At 40.4% G+C, this 18154-nt stretch overlaps 1 protein-coding gene across 3 annotated transcripts in view; it reads right to left on the bottom strand.

The window, feature by feature from the left end:
* AUH (AU RNA binding methylglutaconyl-CoA hydratase) overlaps nucleotides 1-18154 on the bottom strand; it is a 146205-nt gene that overhangs the window by 78858 nt on the left and 49193 nt on the right. For 2 of the 3 annotated variants that reach the window (XM_072952733.1, XM_072952731.1), the window contains 2 exons: nucleotides 17985-18071; nucleotides 526-618 (listed from right to left, as the gene is read on the bottom strand). In XM_072952733.1, coding sequence (XP_072808834.1) covers nucleotides 526-618; nucleotides 17985-18071 — 180 coding nt within the window. The remainder of the gene's footprint in view (nucleotides 1-525; nucleotides 619-17984; nucleotides 18072-18154) is intronic. The other variant, XM_072952732.1, reaches the window with a different exon arrangement.

The following is an 18154-nucleotide window of genomic DNA, read 5'->3' as shown; positions in this document are numbered from 1 at the left end:
GGTGAGTTAACACACGTCAAGAGCTGAGAAGAGCGACGAGCACCAGGAAATAGCGCGTGGTTAGCACCTGTTGTTTTCCTTCATTATTTTCACAGTCACCTCATCCCATCCTCAGAAAACCTCGCAGGAAGAAAGTGAACCCCAAACAGGTTAAGTTATTATTACCGTAACTAACAACGATTACGGCTTGGGCTACACGTTTATCATAAATGGAGTCATTTCATCTTCACAACATTTCAGAGGGGAAACTGATCTAAAAAGGGCAGGACCCAAGATCCAAAGTCAGGTCTGTCTGACCCAATTCCTGTTTTCCTCTCCTACTGCTAAGACTGAACAAGAGGCTGAGTATAAAAGACTGTTCTCTTACCTGGGAGTTTTAAAACCTCATTAAGCCCAACAAGGTGACTTTTTCTACATGTTTATTCCACAACAGGAAAAAAAATGAGTAAAATATTGGAATTATCGGAAGGGTCAACACAAACCTCATTTTTAAAAAGTTACGTTTTTAATAAAATTAAGTCTCACCTGCTACTCTTATATCACACGCTAAAGCCAGTTCAAGACCGCCACCTAAGGCGAGTCCGTCTATGGCCGCGATGGTTGGCACTGGAAGGTTAGCTGAAACAGAAAGAAAGATTTGATGCTTCTTCAGGAAGAGTGTTACCTTACCATGTAACTTGTTTTAAATATTTTTCTGTGACCGTATTTTTAAGTGGAATATTGTCTACAGGATTTTGTACCCCTTTTACTTTTAACAAAATAAGCATTTTGTTCTTATTCTACGAAAACATGCAATAAATGTGTGGTTTTCCTTCACACATTTGTGCAGTGTCTTTCAATCTTACCACGTTGCTGAAACACATTCGTAAATATTTTCTGTTGAGCTAACAGAATCACAGTTCTGACTTCATAGTCTGAAAGTCTTTCATGAGATGTTCTGATTCATACAAATTTCGAGTTGAAATGACTTAGGTATAATGCAAAGTTCACGATACTTTGCTGGGCTACCTGGTGCTCAGGATGATGGAGCCTCATTCAAAGAAGTGACACATCTACTCAAACAAGACAGAAGCAGTTTGAGCGGCTGCTGGGGGATCGACCCACTAGATCGATCACCTGGTAACGAGCACGATGCACAGTAGCCAGAAGACAACCAGGCTCTATCAGATCCCGCACACCTCAGGTGGGACGGGCACTGACACGGCTCTGAGAACCTGCCCAAAGGAGGACTGGGAAGGGGTCAGCCAGTCACGAAACTCAAAACCAGACGTTCCTTAGTCATCTGCCTGCCTGATCCCTCCCCCTCATTTTTTCCGGCCTTTCTTTCTACCTGTGGTTATTTCCCAGCCTCCTTCCCCTCTCAGCAGAAGCTCTGCCTAGAAGGTGTCCTCCCCGTCCTTAACTTTTACCGTCCATAACACCAATGATATCCGAACGGCCACCTCAAACCCAAACCTCTCTCTAAACTGTATCTCTATGTCCTGCCTGTTGGACATCTCTGCTTAAATACTTCAGCACGTTCCCATCAACTCCTTGTCAGTCCTTTTTCTAGACTCCATTTCACATTTGGTAGAATCTCCACCACCAGGTTACTTGAGACAGACACCGAGAAGCCATCCCAGATGTCCCCCTTCCTAATGACCTTATGCCCAACTGTTTTCAAAGTCCTGCCTAACAACAGCTCACAAATGGGAACTTCCCTTCCCTTTCCTACAGCCAGCCGTCCGGGTCCCCTCATTCTCACCAGCAGGAGGACCTCCTTCACCTCAGTCTGCCCCTTCCAATGCATGGTCCATGTTTCCTGCAGGAAAATCTATCTACAATGCAAACAGAGTCATGCTAGCCCCCTATTTAAAACAGTACAATGATTTATTCCACATTCAGGATGAAAATAGAGCAAACTTACAGCATGGCACAGGAGGCAGCGGAGGAACCAAGTCTGCCCACCTGCCCAACCTCTTCTCCAACCTCTCACACCTACCCTGTGTTCTAGCCCCAAACTACTTAAAGCACCTCCAGAAGCCATTCCCGTCCACACCTGTGTACAAGCTGCCCTCTGCCTGGAATGCCCAGCAAGCCGAAAGTCCCTTCCTTTACGTTTCCACGGCACTCTGCACATACTGCTCCAGCAGAGCATTCACATCACCTTACTGCCCATCCTGAAGCAAGATTAGCATCACATCAACGCTGATCAGTAACATCCTTCCTACCGCTCTGCGACAGACGTCAAGGCTACCCCCCGTCTCTTCTGTCTCCACTACATTAATCCTGGTATTCTCTCTACTTTTCGTTCTACTATCAACTTCTTTAACTTCATACTTTAAAGAAACCCCATGAGCATATGCAGCCCCCTAGAGCTGCAGAAAAGAACAACTGCAGAGGTCCTAAGTCGGAGGGAGCAACGGGAAGGAGGGGGCTGTTCCCTCCTGGCGGTGTGAACGCGCTGCTCACCCCGGAGCGCCTTCAGCACTCGCTAAGTATCTGCTGGCAGCCGACTCTTCAGAAAGAGAAAACACAGAAGTGAGTTTAAAGGGCCTCCAGAATCAAACCCAGGCCTGAAGTATGTGTACTCCTGACTTCCAGTTTCTGAAAATTCCATCCCAGGGTAAATAAACAGGGGTTATCGCTTATTCCTTAGATTTCTTTTTCCCTAAAAATGGAGATAAATTGATTTGATATATATGGAAAGAGGAATTTTTCTTCACATCAAATTGTGCACTGAAAACGTGGGCTGAATAGAAGGGGAAGAGGAATAAGCCCACTGCAAATTACAAAAGCAACATATGTAACTTCATAAGCCTGAAGCCAAACAGAAAGAACCCAGGAAGGTGACAATCCTGGTCGTCGGTGATGTTCTTAGTGCTGCCACACAAAGGCAGTGGCTGCTCAAAGGGCTGACAAGGCTTCGCTCTACATTTTTATTAGTTAATATCCTCAAAATAAACATTATACTTAAAAATCACAGTTAGCCAACAGCAAGTTAAAAAGCATCATTTTTCCAGTGGTATAAAATGTCAGTAAAAAAGAGAAATAAAAACACAAATGAAATTGATTAATGAATAAACCTTTTCCCTTCACGTGAGAGGTCTATAAACAAACATTGCTTTGATGACGTAAAATTGTAACAGAGGAGAACAGATCTGACTGCATACTGGATCTGTTCCTTTAGTTTTGACCACTGTGCCCTGTTTTCTAGGCTCAGTCCTGCTCGCTCTGCACGTTTTGTAAAACAATGTTGCCTTTAGCCTGAAATACCCAGGAGAGCCTATTCTCGGGGCTCTGACCTTTAAGGATGTCAGCATTTCTGCACTTATGTGGAGATGGCAAGTTGCAAAATAGAGAACCACCTTTGTTTTTTTTTGGAGGTTTACAGGGACACCATGGCCTGACCTACACAGATAGCTGCAAGAACAAAGAATGCCTGCAGCAAGAAGTTTGCAACAACCAACCACACCCCCCTCCCCAGTTTGTTTGGTTGGGTTTTTTTTGTATAAAAGGAGCCTGTATTCTGATTGGAGCAGGATGGTTCTCCAAGACGTTAGTCTGCCATCCTCTGGGTCTGCTGGCTTTCCAAATAAAGTCGCTATTCCTTGCCCCAACACCTTGTCTCCTGATTTACCGGCCTGTCGTGCGGCGAGCAGAACAAGTTTGGACTCGGTAACAAAATGAAGGGGAAAGGGGTATGTCCAACAGCCAGATTTTAGGTTCCACATCACTTAAAGTATGAGGATGGGGTTTATGTAACGCAGTGGTAGGAGAAAGTAAACAAACGTACTGACCCGGGAGACGAGGGGGCTGGGGGCACGGGGAGCTGCAATGGCGCATTTCGTTCTGCGGGTTTTCCTAATTCTGAAGTTAGAGAATATAACACTTCCCCCCCACATGCTTATGCTTTTTGAAATAATGAAAATCACTTTTAAATGTGACAATTAAAGACTTAAAAGACATTTTTCTCAAACAGATAAAAGCTTTTAACATTACAACCTAAAGATAACACAAATGACAAGAAACGTGGGGCTCCTTATATACAAAAAAACAAGGAAAACAGGGTATTAACACTCTCAACTCATTAAACAGGGACAGTGCTTAGTACTTTCAAATATCAGCACAAACCAGCATGATGTAAGGCAGTCTATAAAATCTTTCCTACTGAAGGATTAAGTAGAACAGCTTAATTAGTAGTCAGTGAGTAATTAAATTTTAGCCTTTTACTGTAGTATAAGTCCTGAAGTTCTGCAGAAGCCTAATTTTTCCCTGAAATATGTTTCTCGTATTAATTTTTCTCAGGAGAACATGAGTCATCTCAAAGTCCATGCCAGTTCCGCAATTACCCAATGTGCTTGTCTTGCGTGCACTGTTTCTTCTACTTGGGAGCACTTCACAATCTCAGAGGAGACGCAGTAAGACACACCATCAGAAAGGCAGATTATCAGTTTCAAAGACCCAGGAAATATCAAAACGGCAGTTGTATAAAACAGTGCAGCTGAAACAGTTGTCAGGAGCAATGGCTGTTCCCAACAGCGACAGGAAGAAATCATGACTCAGGACGTTACGCAACCAACAGGACCGCATACTATTTTGAGGTTAGTACCAGGAAATGAGCCAGGTATGACAAAGAAGATAATAATCCTTTGAATGATCCTAAAAATAAAAGTAAAGCCAAAAAGCAAAGGTTTGCTATTTTAAGAGAAAAATAAATGAGTGGCAGGGGAAGGCTCTTGTCTACCCCGGAGTCTGCAGGACACCCCCGAGAGCACAACTGGGGCCAGACGGCCAGGAATGTGGGGAAAAGGCAACTGAGGGTCTCCTGTCAGTTCAGAGGTAAATTCAACACATAATGTAGGTTTTCAGATGTTTCCGGAAAAATACAAACAGTGCAATTATTAAGGAAAAACACTAGCTGTAAATCTGGTTTTGCTTGAAGAATAGTGTTCTTGTAGAAAACAGAGAAATCGAGTATTTCAAAAGAAATGTCCATCGAGTAATACCAGAAGTCTGCCTTTATTGAAATCATTCAAGGAGAACAGAAATAAAATCAAGGCTAACTGAAAATTATAATAAATTGCTAATGACCCCTAACTTCAGCTAAAACTTTACCGCCAGGTCAATGTATTCTCTCCCACTGCCATCATCAACTTTCAAAGGAACCACAAAAAACAAAACAGGCTGGCTGCGCCCTTGGCCCTCCTGGAGCCCAGCCAAGGCCGCTGAGAAAGGAGCAGGCCTGGACGCCAACACGCACACTCACCCCATCGCACAGGGGCTGCAGGGCTGCAAATGGGAGCCATCGCTTCAGGAGTCACAACAGTGACCACTGTGCGAAGCGAGAAAAGCTGCTTGATTTTTCCAAGCCTACCACTTACCCACCTGCCTTCTTTCTTTTTTGCTGCTACCTGTGGATTTAGCAAAATACTTGGAACTGCTTACTATGTGTGGTCACAGGACTAAGCATGTCACAAATACTATTTGAACCTCCTAGCAGTCTTAGGACATCGAAACTATCGCCACTTCCACTTTCTAGACAGGGACACCGGGCAGAGGAGCTGCTGTTCCTTGCCTGGTACAGGCACAATTCGAACTCAGGTGGTGTGGCCCCAGGGTCTCCACTGTCCCCATTACTGCTGATCACCAGCCCTCACAGCCCAGACCCAGGGCCCCTGAGGAGGACATCCCTCCCTGAGGACCTGCGACCGTGCGTCTGAGGAAAGGGAAATGCCGACGAGCTCGATGGCTCTGTGCTCTGCTAATTCTTGGAAACCTGGAGCAACACCACAGCTCACTGGGTCCAGCTGGGGACCCTAGGAACCAGAGGCAAGGTACTGGTCAGCTGACTACACTAGAGTTCCGACTCGAGTTTCCCCGGAAACCCCCAACCCAGACCATCTCTGGTCCGTGACTGTGCGGGTCATTAAAGCAGGAAGAGCCAACACCAGAGCCTCCCCTTCGCACCAAAACTCCAAATCAAGTAACGCCTCCCTGCGGAACCGCGAAGAGGGGATGCCGGCGAGGCAAGTCCCCACGCTCCCACGCAGCAGGCTGGTCTGGGACATTGTAACAACCGCACCTGAGTCACGACCTCCACTATCGACTGCTGCTTCACACATAACGAAGCTCTTGGCACTTCAAATGCTGCCTGACCGGGCAAATGACGTTATTTCCATTTCTGATAAAAAATGTAACACTAGAGTAGTTTACTTTCACCTGTAGGAAGAAACTACACTACTACTGCCTTGCTCGCATCAACTCTCAGGCTCTACAGCCTTGCTCTTCCAAGTGCGACTGTGGTCCAGCAGCACTAGCATCCCCCGGAAGCCGGTTTAAAATGTAGAACTCCGGGCCCCACCCAGACCTGCTGGGTCAGGATGTGCATTTTCACAAGACCCTCAGGCAAGGCTCTGGATACCCTGACTAACCCACAGAGAGCCTGACCACCTCACTGATCCACGGGATGCTGATAAAAAGCAGCAATGAGAGCCTTAATTCCTTGGGGAAGACTAGTGAAGGTAAAGACAGTTGAAGATTTAACACACAAATGTTTGCAGCAGGTTTATGTGTAACTGCCCCGAACGGCACACAACCCAGATGTCAGCACGCGGCACCTCCCTGCAGTGGAATGCTGCTCGGCACTAAAAACGAACCGACTTCTGATCCATGATACACATGGATGAGTCTCAAAAGAAAACACGCTGATTAAAAGACATACAAAATTAATGCATACTGTGTTCCATTTATAAAAAATTGTTGAAAATGGAAACTAGTGTCTAGTAATACACAGCAGTGCTGTAGTTGTCTGGGGACAAGTTGGGGGACCAAGAAGGGCAGGACAAAGGGATTACCAAAGACCCTTCTGGGAAAGCTTCTAGGGGTGATGGATATGTTTGCCATCTTGATTATGGTGATCTTTTCACAAGTCAGAGTCACCACGCTGCACACTCCAACAGCTGCAATCTCTTGTACATCAATTACACCTCAATAAACCTGTTTTTAAAAGGATGTGACTTGACTAACATGAAAATGATACATTAAACAAAAGAAAGTACACCAGTTCCCTGATCTTTTATAAACAAGAGACACAATTTAAAATTGATAAATCAAATAATACAGGTATCAGTCTATTTAAAATTATAAAGAAAACAGTAAGGAAAAATGATGGGAGAAGAGTAAGGTGGGAGAAAAGAATTTAAAACTGGAAAGATGCCAATTCCATCACTGCTCATTCGAATAAGTCAATAGAACTTTCTAAAGGAACAGAGGACCGAGTACAGCACATAAAGTTCTAATGGTAAAGATAACCCCTGGGACAAAAACGCAACCCTTTCCCATGATTAGAATAAGTCCACAAACAGAACGAACCAGAAAAACACGCAGCTTATTTACAATGATTTTTTAAATACAAAATCATCAAAATCAGAAGGCACAGAAAATCATAATGATGGACTCAACACCAAGTATATCAAAATATTTAAAGGAGCTATATTCATCCAGTAAGAAGAAACTCCAGCTGGATGACAAAGCAAAGCCCAACTACAAACAGAACGATACAAAAACTTCTAAAACAAAACAGAAAATAGTAAAAATATGAAGAACAGGTATGGCACCTCAGAGTCAAATACAAAGAAAACACCTCAAAATCTTAACAAAAAAGGGCAACAATGGGGTAAAAGCATTAAAAGGGCTTAAAAAAAAAACCCAAAAGGCACTTCATAAGGCTTAATAAAGCAAAAATCCACGATGAAGATCTAGCAGCGATAAAACATCTATACACCAACTGACACAGCGGGAGCGTCCACAAAGCAGCAGCACAGTACATTCCACACAGTACAAATGTCGCAGCCATCCTCTGACTGATCTGCAAGAAGTCAACCAGGAAATAACAAAAGCACTGGCTAACTGGGGACAGACGAGTATGCGTGGCCTGGAGGCACATTTTCTTTGCCATTTCAGCAGCTTAGCAGAGAGCGCAGAGAGCTGGCTCAACAGGCGAGCACTGAGCATCAGTTCAGCAGGAGGGCCGGCTCTAGCCACCTGCCTCCAGAGGTGCTTTCTGACAAGGCTCCTCACTCACTTTCCCAGCTGGCAAGTGTCCAGGGTACATGGCTAGACAGGTGTTCTCTTCTTCCCTAAAATGCTAAATATATACAGCATTACAGAGGTGGGTCCCCCTCTCCTGTAACTTTGGTCCCCAAATTTCTTCTAACCTAACAAATGATTTATCTAAATGGCTCCTTCAAAAACAAATAAATGCATGTGTTCTTGGTTGAGCTATAACTTCCTTCTTTCTTCTTTTGGAAATGTGCCTGGCCTCCAAGGTCACAAGTGTTCCTGCATGCGTGTGCAGAGTGCCCTGCGAGTTACGGCCAAAGCCAGCACAGAGCAGCTACGTCTGGGGGAAGTGAGTCTAATGCCGGCGATCCAAATGAGCAAACCTCATCAACAGATCTGAAGCCACAACCTCAACTTACCTAATACCAGTCATAAAAATATTCTGCCTTTTTTTTCTAGTTTTTTTTTTAATTTATTCCAAACCTCAGAAAGAAAGATGTATCTATTTATTGAGGCTTCCTCAGATACACTAATATTATGTTTAATGCTATTTTCTGCATTGTTGTTTATAATAGTAAAAAACTAAAAACTATCTAAAAGCCATCAATAAAGGAATAATTATACACATTATGGTATATCCGTAGTAAACAATGCTAGGAATTTCTTTTTTTTTTAATTGCAGTGATAAAAATCCACACTGGAGAAGCCTACACTCTAAATTACAATGTCTATCACACAAAGACTAGCCAAGGAAACAAGATAAGGGAAACAGTAAAAAGGAAAAGGTCCACACAAAACTGAGATCCATAATCATCAAACGCGGACTCTCAAAAACACGAAGCCAAGCAGGAAACTGTAAACTGCAAACAAAAAAGTGACATAACAGATTTTCTGAAGAACCAAAAACTTTTTTTAAATGAAACAGAAAAACTCAATGTTTGTATACAATCAGGTGCAGCTTAGGAGAAAATTACTGAACTGGTGGAGAGGTGACAAGAAACTATTCACAAAGTAAGGAAAAACAAACATGGAAAATACAGAGATAAAAGGACGTAGTAAGACGGTCTGATATATGTCTAAGTGACACAAAACAAATGAAACAGACAATCATCTGAATAAGTTTAAAATTAAGCAGCAAATTAAACCTGAAGAAAAAAGGAAGGAATTAATAAAAACTAGAATAGGAATTAATAAAACAGAAACAATAGAGAGAATTAACAAAGCCCTCAACAGATTTTTTGATGTATAATAAAACTGAGACGGCGCTGGAGAAACTGATCAAAGGAGGAGACAGAGGACACGAATCAGGACACCACCAGGAGTGCAAAGGGGACATCACTGCTGGCACTTCTGACGTTAAACAGATAAAAGAACACTGTGGATGACTTTATACTAATGCATTTGAAAATCTAGATGACATGGATAAATTCCTGAATACTATACATTTCCAAAAATAAAATTTTAAAGACCTGTTTTTGTGGTTATTTTCATATACATACATACATATACATGTTTGTACATAATCTATCTAGCAATGTATGTATGCAAATATTCAAGTAACAATCAAGAAAAGGACTAAAAATGTACATATTAAATTAGCATATGAGCAATAATTACTTATGTGGAGAGAAAGAGAATGAGGGAAAGCTGCTGGAAAGTTTTAAATTTTTACATAAACACATACACAGATATTCCTTGTGGAATTAAGTGCTAACATCAAAAAGCCAAAAAATGGGGGAGGGTTTAGTTCAAGTGGTAGAGTGCATGCTTAGCATACACAAGGTCCTGGGTTCAATCCCCAGCACCTCCTCTAAAAATAAATAAGTAAAATCTAATTACTGCCCCTGCCAAAAAAAAAAAGTTGAAAAAAAGCCAAAAAATTTTAAAGTGATTTTTTTCTAGTCTTGTCAAATTCTAGAATATTCTAGGGTAATATTTTAGAGTAAGTGACAGAGCTTGGTTGATAAGCCCATTGCTCTTGCTATATTTAGCAACACATTATTAAATTTCACGAAACTGTCCAAAGTCATAATGTGATTAATACCCCAATGAAAGCGGCCAAAGCAGTAAAACTCCAGGAAGAGACAAGAGACCATAAGTTGCAAACTGTGACGTGTAACGACTCCATTCTAGACTATGATTCAATAGACAGGGGCTGTTAACTACTCATACGGGAAAACAAGTAACTCCCAGGTACTTGTGTCAGCTTTCCATCATTCTTGGCAAGAGGGTAAAGAAAACTAAAATTGAGATCTGGAAATTACTACCTGGAAAACTAAAGTCAAGACTTAACCAGAGTGTTTCACCAATCAACCTTCCACACACCGTAATTCAGTACCTCCAATTTCTAGTTATTACATCAAACGGGGGGGGGGCATGTAAAATACATGCTGGATAACGTCCAATTTAACTAAATTAATTACTTAAACAGGTCAACTTGGCAGACCGACAGACAATTCTGCAAACTTTGAAAATCTTCTTTTCTGAACAATTCTTAACACAACACAGCTAAAATAAAAACCAAAACAGGCAATAGTAAAGGTAAAATAACAAGCATATAACCTCTCAAATTGTATTATAATAGTCACTGTGGTACTGATTTAAGAATCTTCAGAATAAGCTTTATTTCAGATAAAGCAAAACAAAAATGAAACACCTGGAAAAGTTTTAAACTGTATAATGGTGATAAACTGAAAAAAATAAGTAAGTAACACCTCTGGATTTCTCTCGAGTTATCAGATGCCTCTAAACCAAATGGAAGGCTTAACAGGGATACACCTGGAACTGATGCAAGCTCTTGTGTTCATTACTGGAGAATATCTAAATCCTAAAATGGGATACTACAAAGAGATTTAGGTGGATGTGTACCTTTACAAGCACATTTCTCAGCTGAACATTTTATGTAATTAAAAAGAATATAATGACTAAATGCATGAAATGACAAATACAGTACTTTAAACGGGTAAAAATTACTCACACTTCATTCATATGCAAAAGCTCTGGATCTTACATCAGAGGCTATGACTGCCATAAGTCAGCATCCGAGACTACAATTAAGCCACGATAAGTCAGATGCTGTGCTTCATAGAAAGCTATGTACATCTATTTTAGAGGAAAATTTTTCCAAATACTTTCACTTATAGTTTATTTACAAGAAATCAAATTACAGGAAGTATCTGTCCATAACCAGGATAAGTTTCAGATAACTAGCTTTTTTTTTTTTAAAGTACTTAAAACCAGAAAGCCCAGCCTGGTACCCAGACTAAGGCATCTCTCAAAATTGCCCTACAGAAAGAATGGAGTTTTTCATCGTTTCCCAGCCAAGTTAAGCATCTGACCATAGCCTCAACGCTGTTGCCAAAAGGGTGCTTGTTGCAATACTGAGCAGTTTCCCTACCACGCGTCTCATGTGGCCTGTCCGCAGCTTTTGCTCAGTCCCTCCTTCATGAAAGCCCTTCTTCCCCTGGTGTCAGAACACCGTTTTCCTCCCACCTGCCTACCCAGGCTGATCATTCTCCGTCTCTGTTCCAGTTCTTCTTTCTCCTCTCAGCCTTGAAACAGTATTACTAACGCCTCAGGGTTGCCAGACATTTTTTCTCTTTGCAGTTAACTTCCTAGGTGCCTCACCCAGGGCCAGAGCTTCACGTAGCATCAACATTCTGATGGCTCCCAAATTCACATCTCGAGCCCGGACTACCCACTCCTGTCCAGGCTCCTCTCTTGTTGCCTGCCTGACATCTCCAACTTGGATGTCTCCGTAGCATCAACCAGCTTTACGTTTCAAACCTGAACTCCTGACCTACATCTCCCATTTTAATCCAGCAGAAGGGTAGTGTTCTAATTTACTCATCATGATAAATAAGCAAATTGGTCCATCTATGTTCATTCTATCATCCTCAGGCACATCCTGGAAACAACACGAACTGGGGTGGAAGAGAAAGAATCAAGCTCAGGCCAGGATGAGCATGATTCTTTGAATTTCAGATACAGGCAAACAGAAAGGGGTTCCGAGGGAGAATCCAATCTGAAGATGAGAGGAAACCAGGACAGCTCTGTTCACTGCTCCACCAGCAGGATCCCAGTCAATTTACTCTTTCAGTCGGAGATTCACCATGCCAGATACTAGGGACAGGTGGAGAAAAAACCCATGGTGTTCTCGCAACAAGGAGGAGACAGGAAAAGTACCAAACGGCAGAGAGGACTAGAATCCACATCTCCTACCTCCACATCAAGAGATTTACGCAAGGTATGCCTCAATCAACATGTATAAAAACAATTCATAGAAGCTCACTGCACTTTGGTAATGTATAAAATATAACTTTTCTACAATAAAATAAACATCTATGGCAAAGCCTCTGAGCAACTGTTAAACTGAGCTGATGTTCTGACATAAGATCAGCTTTACAAAATGAACTGTATTCTATCTTCTAGCTTAAGGTAAAGACAACAGGAAGACAGACGGATCATGCAGTCACCGAAATAGAAAGAATATTCTCTTGTACAAAGTCAGCTAGGCTGGGGGAAAAAAAGAGTCTGATTCCACAACAAACCCCTGCAGAAAGGTGACTAAGATAAAAGTCTGACAGAAATGTGCTTCTGTATTTTTGTGCTTCTTTAGTTTTTAATTATGAGTGACTTACTCTTTTATTTCTTTGAGCTTTTCAATTCTAAAATTCAAAAGTGTGTCTCAATCCTAAAATTCAAAATCATGTCAACTAAAGAAAAATAAATGAGAAGCACTTCTTGAGAAGAGGTTTATCCTGTAAAATTTACATAAGATTTTTTTTACACAAAATTTTCCGTTCCATTGTACAAAAATATTTTCTATGTATCTGACCCAGAGAGACAGCTTTTTCTGATAGAAAAATACTTAAAACAATAGATTTTTCAATCACATGAAGAGAAGCTAGTCAGAGAATTTGAAAACTTTCAAAATCAAATTACTTCCTTTTTATAAAACTTTACAGTGTAACAAAATCTTAAGAAAAAATGATGTTGTTAAATAGCTGCATTTTATAATCTGTCCTCTTAACATAATTACTTGTATTTCAATGCAAATTAAGCTCTGCATTTACATAGCTAAATTGAAGCTTCTGCAATTTTATTTGGGGGGGGGGGTAAGGAGGGGGAGGAAGCCAGAAATACCTGGCATTTTAAAGGATTACTGTGGAAGATCATTCACATCACACTAGAGCCTACAATTAAAAATTCTGGTGAAAACCTATTTTAAATATTTTTCACCATTAGATAGCAACTCCTTGAGAACCAGGACTTTCCCCCTCGGAGTTTCCACTTCAGAGAGAACTCTGAAAATGCTTTCTAGCTCTTCATGAAATATCATCTGATTAGACAAAGACTGGTCCTAAGTAGGTAATTAAATACCTTTGCTTGAGAACAGCATATTCTAAATTGCTAATTTGCACAACGGTGGTCCCAGCAGTAAGGTGCCCAGATCATGCAGCTGGAGGAGGGGTGGAAAGTTGAGGAACAAGAGCAGTCAGTTATTAGACCAGGATAATCTCATGTCTGCACATCCATGCTGACTTGCTAATGCACGACATTTCAAAGTAGTCAGTTACTGCTTTCTGCCCAGACATCTCATACTTGAAGGGGACAGTGGGGACTTGTAACAATGATCAACTTTTGAGAAACCTGAGAATTTCTTTAGAATAAAATATCTCCAAAAGAAAAGCCATTTAAGTTTTTTTTTCCTTTGAAAAGAGCAAAAGAATTAAATTTTGCTGTAGAATTTTGGGGTTACTTCTTAAGAAGACGCTTTCTAAGAAGTTAGGAACAGTAAAGTAAGCAATTTAGTGACTCAACATACAGAACTTCTTTCTCATCTCTATTTTAATAGAACAGCTTTCAAATGCATCCAGTGCCTTTAAGTTCCTTATAGACTCTTTCATGAAAAACAAGCAGAGCACAGTAGCCACTGTGGCCAAGAACAAAGCCCATTCACCCTTTAGAACCCAGAGAAGGATACTCCAGCTGCGAAAAATGAACATGCAACAGGAGGCAAGAGGGGAAAGTGGTATCAAACAGGAAGGATATGTTCTGATTTGTACTATTACTGATACTGCCACAATGATGGATCGTAAGATGTACGTGGTTGTTCAAAACCAGCTCACAAAATTCCTGACACTTTAACAATCCTCAGGTCCATGTGAGCAGGCGCCAGCACACTGGTATGTGAAAACAGCCCCAAGTGTACAATGAAGGATCCCCCTCCACCAGCATCCATTAACACCCACCAGACAAGCCATTTCCTCCGGGGAAAAATGACCTCCGGGAAGTCCTTCTCTACAGAAAATGAACTAAGAGGAGAACCAGAGGATAAGGACCCCAAAGAAAACCGGAGGCTTATGTACAAAATCAGGTCCATAAACCAATTCTGTTTGACATTCGAAGGGTTTTTTCCTCTATCAATAAAAACCTTAAAAGTAGGAGGTATTTTCTAAAACTGTAGAATTCTGGCTTCTCTTGAAAATAAGAAAAAAAGGATATAAGAAAAAAACGCAGAAAATAATTCAAGAAATAACACAAGAGATATTTGCAGAACTCAAGAGCTATGAATCTACTTTGACCTAATTTGGCAAATATAAAGAACATATTTAACATGCACACACAATGAAGCACAATAATAACCAACTCCCTTAACATCACCACTCAAAGTAAGAAACAGGTCAGAACTAACACCCTATCTGTCCAGGTGTTCTTCACCTATTCCTCTATCTGCCTTTCCAAACCCAAAGGTAACCACCAACGTCTGTGTTTATCATTCTCACACTTTTCCTCTGTGTGTGTATTGTGTGTGTGATTTCATTACATGCTTACATAGCTCCAAATTATATACCATCTTGCATGCCTTCAGTTTTATAAAAAGTTATATATTGTTTTGATTCAACATTTTTCAAAGATTTATCCTTGTTGTTACACGTGTAAGTTATTCATTTATTTGCAATGCTGTCTACACCCAACTGCGCAAAAGGACCAAAACATTTATCCATTTCCCCCGTCACTGCAATTTAGTTGTTTTCAGCTTTTTATTCTGAACAATATTGCTACTATAAATGGTCTTTGTCTTAAATCCAGGGATAAGTTTCCCTAGGATACACCTGCAAAATATCTACAGAATAGTGTGGTGTCAAACTCCAAGTAGCAGTGCATTCATTAGCTGGTCAAAATCGGGAAGTTTTAAAAATAAAGTAAAATAGCATCAAAATGCAATGCACAAAGAAAGATTATTTCATGAGCGTTTGATACCCGCCCACCCCTGTGTGTTTACTGAACCAAACTATAAATATATTTGTTACTATAGGTCTAGAAAAAACAGTCCTAAAGTGCACCCTTCTAGGTAAATACTCCACAAAAAAAGTGAGCTATTGAGTCTTATGGGATGTGGATGTTCAACTCTGTAAGGCAACACTGAACTGTTTTCCTAACCAGTCACACCAATTTATACTCCCACTGGAAGTGTATACACTTCCTAATGATCCACTTCCTCGTTAACTCTTGGTAATAGCAGGCTAAGAAATTTTTGGCTAATCTGGTAGGTATAAAATAGTATCCCATTGTGGTATGCACCTGCATTTCTATGATTACCTGTGAGGACGCTCATCTTTCCTGCACGTACTTCCCACTTCGCTTTTGTGGGAAACATTTTTGTCTTACTGACTTTCAGGCTGCATGTATGTATGCATGTGTTGATTCATATATGCATATATATATACACACACACACACACACACACACATACACGAATCCTTGGGCAGCTATGTGTTTCAAGTGTTTTCTCCCAGTTTGTGGCTTTTCTATCTACTTTCTTTAGAGTGTCTTTTAACAAACAGATGTTCTTAAGTTTAATTTCATAGAACATTATCAATCTTTCCCTTTGTGGTTTTTTTTTGTGTTTAAGAGATTTTTCACTCCATCAAGACCATACAAGTTTGTTTCTTTTCACAACCGTGGTCACGTCTTTGCCACCCACCAGTGATCTGCAGCGCCTCCTCTCTCCATATCAGTTCCCCTACTTTATGGTTCTACGGTCCACTCCACTGGTCAATTCGTCTATCCCAAAGCCAGTAATATACCACCTTAATTTCTGTATCTTTAAAATAGGTCTTGGGCATAAGGCAAGGACCCTTATTTCCTTCTTCTTCAAGAATGTTCAGCTATTTTATTTGGGGGCCTGTCTGTGCCAAGTTCCTCACAAAATTAATGCACTTAATTTCATTTGTGAGAATCATCTTTTTGATACTGAATCTTTCTACTCAATAAGACAATGTCTCCATTTAATTTTTTTAGCGTCTTACAGTAAAGTTTCATAATTTTTCCAAACAGCTTGCATATATTTCTAGATCCACTTTTGTTTCTACTGTCAACATTATCTTTCTTTGATTGATACCTTTTGTCTGTTGCTGGTAGGAAGAAAGGCATTAATTATTTTTTAATATGACTCTTCTATTCAGCTATCTTGCAACATTCATTATTTCTAATAATTTATTGATCCTTATAGATTTTCAATGGAGACAGTCACCACTTGAGAAAGACAGTGTTATATTTCTTCTTTTTCAGCCATCATTGTATTTCCACTCCCCGCCTTTTGCACACATGCCAGAATTTTCAGAACCATCTTGAACAGAGGTGGTGCGGGCCGCCTGTCTTTTTTCTGACTTTAGGAGACCAGCTGATTTTCTTTTCTATTCTATTACTGCTTTTTTGTCTGTGAGTACAGAGCCTGTTTGATTTGAAATCTCCATGGTGAACCAGGAGATGATGCCTAATGCGCATTTACTAAGAGAACAGAACAGGAAGAGGCGCGCTCGGCTCCTCCTGGCTTGCCTTGCGCTTGACCTGTGATAGAGCGGACATCTCTCTCATTCTTTTTCTCAGTCTATTGAGAAAAACCCATGATTTTACTTGGCTAATGTCACGAATTAAATTTAATATTTTCAAGTGGAAATCTTTCTCTCCCCCTTCAATCCCTGTGAAAATCCAACTTGGTCTTTGTAATAAACTTACTGATCTCATCTATGTTCACAGGTGTGGCTCCTCTCAATCCTTTCTTCCATTGTTTGTGTCATTTATGCATAAGGTCCTGCTGATCTGAAATAATGACTTTAGGAAGGAACTCTCACTCCACCGTTCTGTGGAAGAGGTAGTATACGGTTGCAATGATCTGTTCCTCACCAGCTAGGGAGAGAATCTGAAACGCAAGTCACTGAACAGTAAAAACTGGGCCTCAGGCTTTCTCTGTGAAAAAACGTTCAACTACTGATTCAGTTTCTTCGGTGCATTCTATATTCAGTGCATCCTGAGAACTGCAACACCATGTCTAAACATCTATACACACATCCTAATGCTCTAAAAGACTCTGTACGAAGATAATCATTGTTTTATTATAAACAATAAAACAGCAAAAAACCAAAACAACAACAAAAACCCTAAATGCTCATTAAGGAAGCAATAATTTAAAATTCTGGATAAGACTACTCTATGCGTTACTATGCAGCAATATATTAAAAAGTATTAATAAAAAAGTAAGTTAAAAGGTATGCAAATATAAACATTACACAGAATGATCCCATTGACATGAAAAACCAAAAAAGTTCCAAATCCATCAATACGTTTGTGTATGCAATATTTAAGAAATATAGATACTTTACGTCAAAGGCTTACACCAAATTCTTCTTTGTTTTCTAAGAACTACCTCCACATGCTGTGTCATCATAAACAGGAGGCATCTTTAATTATAAAATATTTTTCACAATTTTTCAAGTTAAGTATATTCCATGCAGCTTTACAACTAGCTATAGGCCATGAAAATCTAATTAGTATTTTAGTCAAAGCTTATATAGAAGACTGTGCAACTTTTGAAAGCTGACATTTAAGGTCCTCTTCAGCATGCTCAACAGACAATGTAATGTAATTGTGCTTACCGATTTCATTAATCACTGCTCTTATTTTGGAGACAAAAGGGCCAACTTCACTGGGATTCATTTTGACTCTTTCCTTAAGATCAGCACCTGCAAGGTATTTTATTTACAAATATAATCCAGTTATAAACAAAATTTTAAGGCAACGAATTGAAAATTTACTTAAGATTCAT

The sequence above is a fragment of the Vicugna pacos genome, chromosome 31 (assembly GCF_048564905.1).
Source record: "Vicugna pacos chromosome 31, VicPac4, whole genome shotgun sequence".
NCBI lineage: Eukaryota > Metazoa > Chordata > Mammalia > Artiodactyla > Camelidae > Vicugna > Vicugna pacos.
This window is presented reverse-complemented; position numbering and strand designations above follow the sequence as displayed.